This window comes from Austrofundulus limnaeus, unplaced genomic scaffold (assembly GCF_001266775.1).
Source record: "Austrofundulus limnaeus strain Quisiro unplaced genomic scaffold, Austrofundulus_limnaeus-1.0 Scaffold0, whole genome shotgun sequence".
Taxonomy (NCBI): domain Eukaryota; kingdom Metazoa; phylum Chordata; class Actinopteri; order Cyprinodontiformes; family Rivulidae; genus Austrofundulus; species Austrofundulus limnaeus.
This window is the reverse complement of record NW_013952402.1, coordinates 6,139,559-6,144,607: the sequence shown is the minus strand read 5'-3', so window position 1 is coordinate 6,144,607 and position 5,049 is coordinate 6,139,559. Positions and strand designations below refer to the sequence as shown.

The following is a 5,049-nucleotide window of genomic DNA, read 5'->3' as shown; positions in this document are numbered from 1 at the left end:
TGTTCAGGTCCATCTTTTTATCTGCTTTTTCCCTTTTTTTTTTTTTTTACCTGATTTTGTTTTTATCTAATAAAACTAAAATACTGTTGCTGCTGTTCTTATTCCATTTATACATAGATTTATAGTTATCAGGTTCATAGAGAGGAGAAACTTCTCTTGTGATCTTAAGTGTTTTTAATGTAATGTATTTTTGAGTAATTTACAAAGTAATAACCAGAAGATATCCCATATAGGGAAAGAAACTTCCATTGTCCAAAACAAATTTCTAAACATTCTTTAAAAAGCAAAAGATTAATGAGAGAATTAACATTTTCTGTGAAAATGCAGCAGGAATGATTAGAGTTTTGCAGGGGAAAAAAAACATTAAAAATGCTGCAATTTGTTGTATAATAGCCAAAATAGCAGAAAAGTAGCTATAAAGTAGCTGAAAAAGCAGAATCTAGAACAAAGAACTAGAAAGAATACATGTTTGCTGAATTAATCAGCTGGAAGAAGTGGCCAAAATTATCACTAAAGCTAAATTAGCGTAAATGCTAACATTAGCTAAGATAGCTAGGAGGTAGCTATACTGTAGAAAACAGCTGAACGAAGCTTAAAAAGTTTAAATTAGCATAGAGAAACTGATTGAAGCACGAAAAAAATGTAATTGATACATACATTTACTGTAATAATACTGAAAAGAGCAGGAAGACAACTGAAAACACAAACAAATTAAGCACAAAGAAGTGAAAACAGAAGAAAAGGTGTAAAGTGCAGGGAAGGTTTAACCATTTGAAAGATTTTAAGGATGTTGAAGACGGCTCACACAATGAGGATTTCTTTTTTCTCAGTCAAATGGATCGGAGTGGGGAAGTCTCGAGAGTCCATGATCCAGCTGTTCTAGACTGAATGGGAGACATGAAGACGACACACGGTGTTGGATCAGACGTACGTTTCAGCCCCCCCAGCTTCCCTGCGCACACAACCTGCCTACCTGTCTCTGCTGTCCAACAGAGACACGTCCACTTCTGTCCTTCACATTTTTACCATCAGACTGACCCATGTTACCGACCTCCATCAGATGGACCACTGTGTTTGAAAAGTTTCCGGCGTCTCCATCAGATTAAAAAAAAAAACATTAAATAACAGCATCTGTTTTTTGATTTGTCTGTTTGATGTAAATGTTTATTTCACACAAACTGAACGACGGCTGCTTCMGATTTTAGAGGAAACGAGGGAACACTGAAACAGACATAGGATACTGTCTTAAAAGAATTATCCATGTGTTTGACTGCGACTTGGTTGATTGTATGCTGTTTGAAATGCTCTGTGCCAGTTTGATGAACCTCAGCACTTTAGATGCTTTGGACTATATCTGCTTTATGTTTCGTTTCTTGCCAGGTTTTCTCAACCTTCATAAAGGGATCCTTTTTTTTTAAAGTACATCTTCTTGTGTTTTTGTCATCCAACTCGTACCCATAAAATGCCTTTCATTGTCTTGTAGTTTATGTAAGCTTCCAATGAATGTAAAATTGAAAAGTTAACACACATCTACCTATTACTGTAAGAATGTTTTAGGTTCAAATTTTACCTTTTTTTTTCTAGAAACAGCACAGAGTTTAGTCCCGACTTCTTTCTACTCATGCATTTATTTTTAATTTTCACATCTTTGCACTTTTAGAATAATGCTCTGATCATGGGAGAAAGATAGTGGTAATGTATGAGCTGATAAATATATTGTTAAATATTTGGCTGTCATTGCTGTTTTGATTTTACAAATGTTTTAATTGGATTTTTGTAAATTAAAAACAAAAAAGCTGATCACTCTTACTACATTTCCAACAGTGCATTGGTCTCTTTTTCTACTATTTTTTTAATGCTGAATCAAAATCTACCAGAAAATATATAATTTCAGGTGTTTTTTATTTATTTGTTTTATGTGTASTGCACATTTGAACTAAAAATCAAAACTACTCAAAATGGTAATTGGGGCGGCTGTGGCAGAGAACAGGTAAGTTGCCGGTTCGATACCCCATTCCAGCTGACACATCACCCCTAATGCCTCTGATRTGTGGCTCATTTTTGTCCAATTCCTACAATTCATATATCAAAACGTTCGGCTCATTAATGCCATGCCTGCTATATCTCCGGGTATTTCAGCTATTTATACCTTTTTTTTTTTTTTAGCTATTTCACTTTTTTAGCTATTTTTTTGCCATTGACTTTGAATGGGACTATGTTTCAACTGCTTTAAACATCTGAAATTCTTCATAATTCTTCACAGCTTTTCACATATTTTGCTTTGGTTATGCTTCCTTTAAATTATTAATGCCATGCCTGCTATATCTCCAGGGATTTCAGCTATTTATACTTTATTTTTTTTTTTAGCTATTTCACTTTTTTAGCTATTTTTTTGCCATTGACTTTGAATGGGACTATGTTTCAACTGCTTTAAACCTCTGAAATTCTTCATAAATCTTCACAGCTTTTCACATATTTTGCTTTGGTTATGCTTCCTTTAAATTTCTTATGCTAATTTTAGCTACTTTTTTGCTAACTTTAGCTGTTTTCTGCTAATTCAGCTAGAGTTCTGCTACTTTCTGCTATACTTCTGCTTTTCTCTGCTATATTTCTGCTTTTTTCTGCTATTTTGTACTTTTTATGCTTCTTACAGTTGCTTTCTGCTAAATTCAGCTATTTTCTACAATTTTAGCTACATTTTAGCTGTTTCTGCTATTTCAGCTAAAGTTCTGCTACTTTCTGCTATTCTTCTGCTATTTTCTACTTTGTTATACTTTTTTTCTGTTAATTTTAGCTATTTATGCTTCTTACAGTTGCTTTCTGCTATACTCAGCTATTTCCTACAAATTCAGCTAAATTTTAGCTGTTTTCTGCTATTTCCGCTATAGTTCTGCTTATTTATGCTATTCTTATGCTTTTTCTACTTTTTTTTTTTACTTTTTTCTGCTACTTTGTGCTATTTATGCTTCTTACAGTTGCTTTCTGCTATATTCAGCTATTTCCTACAAATTCAGCTAAATTTTAGCTGTTTTCTGCTATTTCAGCTATAGTTCTGCTTATTTATGCTATTCATATGCTTTTTCTACTTTTTTTTTTTACTTTTTTCTGCTACTTTGTGCTATTTATGCTTCTTACTGTTGCTTTCTGCTATACTCAGCTATTTTAGCTTTTAGCTTTTTATGCTATTTCAGCTACAGTTCTGCTACTTTTTGCAATTTTTCTGCTTTTTTTCTGCTAATTTGTGCTTTTTATGCTTCTTACAGTTGCTTTCTGCTATATTCAGCTATTTCCTACAAATTCAGCTAAATTTTAGCTGTTTTCTGCTATTTCAGCTATAGTTCTGCTACTTTCTGCTATTCTTCTGCTATTTCAGCTATAGTTCTGCTACTTTCTGCTATTCTTCTGCTATTTCAGCTATAGTTCTGCTACTTTCTGCTATTCTTCTGCTAATTCAGCTAGAGTTCTGCGCATGAGGCATTCACGCTTGCATTTTCGTAGGAAATGCAATTTCTCTAGTTGGCAATGATTTGTCTCCAGAGCTGATTTGTACATGTTAACTTTGTAGAGACCTTATAGTGCTGTGTGAATGGATAAATGAGGACACASACTGTAGTGTGAAGCGCTTTGAGTGTCCTGGTTGAATAAGGTGCTATAATACAAGTACAGTCCATTCACCATTTATYCTACTACTGTACCCAGTCATAAGCAAGTTTGTTTCCTAGTAAATCAGAGGAAAACGCAGACGTCCCAGCTTTTTACCGGCCTTGAACGCATCATTAAATTTGTGAATCTGGACTGTAGCGGTAAGAAAAACYTAAAAGTTCGCAGCAGGTGATTCTATATGCACATATATTTCACTATTGYACTGTATTTTCAGAATAACCCTACTTCTCTAGTTTGAATATATCACAGTATAATTATATTATATTGTAATTTCAACTAATTTATCGACGCAGGACATGAGGCTAATGCTAGCAGCGATGCTAGCCGGGTTGACGGTGGTCTTTCTTCCGGAAAGAAGCAAAGTATCTTAAAGAGGTAAGGAAACCGCTTTTGATAAAGCTTTTAAAAACAGTAATGCTAGGATTGTRTGGTATGTTTGCGTGTGTATATGTGTGTGTGCTTGAGATTTACAGGTTTTCTCAAAACTCCAGCTTACCCTGGTCTCCTGATGTGGATCAGTTCGTTGTGTGGGAGACAAGCCAGACAAATCATTCACAATACTTTTATAGAATAAACATAACAATAACAATGACACGATTTATTCAATTTATCTTTAACAGTTTTCTATTTTACTTTATAAAATATAAATCAAACTAAAACATGTGGTAACTAAGCCTGTATAGAGTTTCAAAATAAACACTAGAGGGCGCCATTTGACTGCAAATGTATGAAAAAATGAAACAAGGGGTTTATTTGGTTTCTTTCTTTATGCTAATTGAAAATACAAATACTTTGGAGTGAAACAAACCAGACAYGCAGCTAAAATTGAAAACACCTGTTCTCTTCCACGCCTTGATTTTCTCCCTCAGACCACAGCTTGCCTTTGACCTCAGCCTCACCTGCAGCTCATTTCCATGTGTTGACCAAACTTCCTCTTCTCATTTGACTGCATCTGAATGAGCCAACCACCCCCCATAAACGCCCCAGATGTGTCTGTCGTGAGCAGAAAAGGATGTTGCATTCATTACAGGAGGTTCCACGTAGGAAAGCTGCCCCTCAAATTGAAATTGTGCTGGCGAGTGAAATGGGTCGGTATGAAGCGAACTCTCACAGAGGCGCCTGGCACTCGGCCTGGTCGTCCTCTGTTTTGTGCGACTGTGYTAATGGGAGGCTGGGTGGCGTCACAGCGGGGCGGAGGGCACCTCTGTCCCAGGATTTGAGTTTGGGGTCTACGCTGCAGCCGGCCACTCCTCCTGCCTAAACTTTTACCATCTCCCCTCCCCCCCACATCTTGTTCAGTTCATTCAGTCCAGTCCAAATGTAATGTCCGTTACCCCACCACCAGCATCTTCACCCTCTCTCTCTCTCTCTCTCTCTCTCTCTCTC

At 36.0% G+C, this 5,049-nt stretch overlaps 1 protein-coding gene across 1 annotated transcript in view; it reads left to right on the top strand.

Moving 5' to 3' along the window:
- Positions 1-1,814, top strand: part of adss2 (adenylosuccinate synthase 2) — an 18,458-nt gene extending 16,644 nt beyond the window's left edge. Inside the window, exon 13 of the mRNA XM_014032462.1 lies at positions 831-1,814. Coding sequence (XP_013887916.1) covers positions 831-883 — 53 coding nt within the window. The 3' untranslated portion in view covers positions 884-1,814. The remainder of the gene's footprint in view (positions 1-830) is intronic.
- Positions 1,815-5,049: the final 3,235 nt, after the last annotated feature.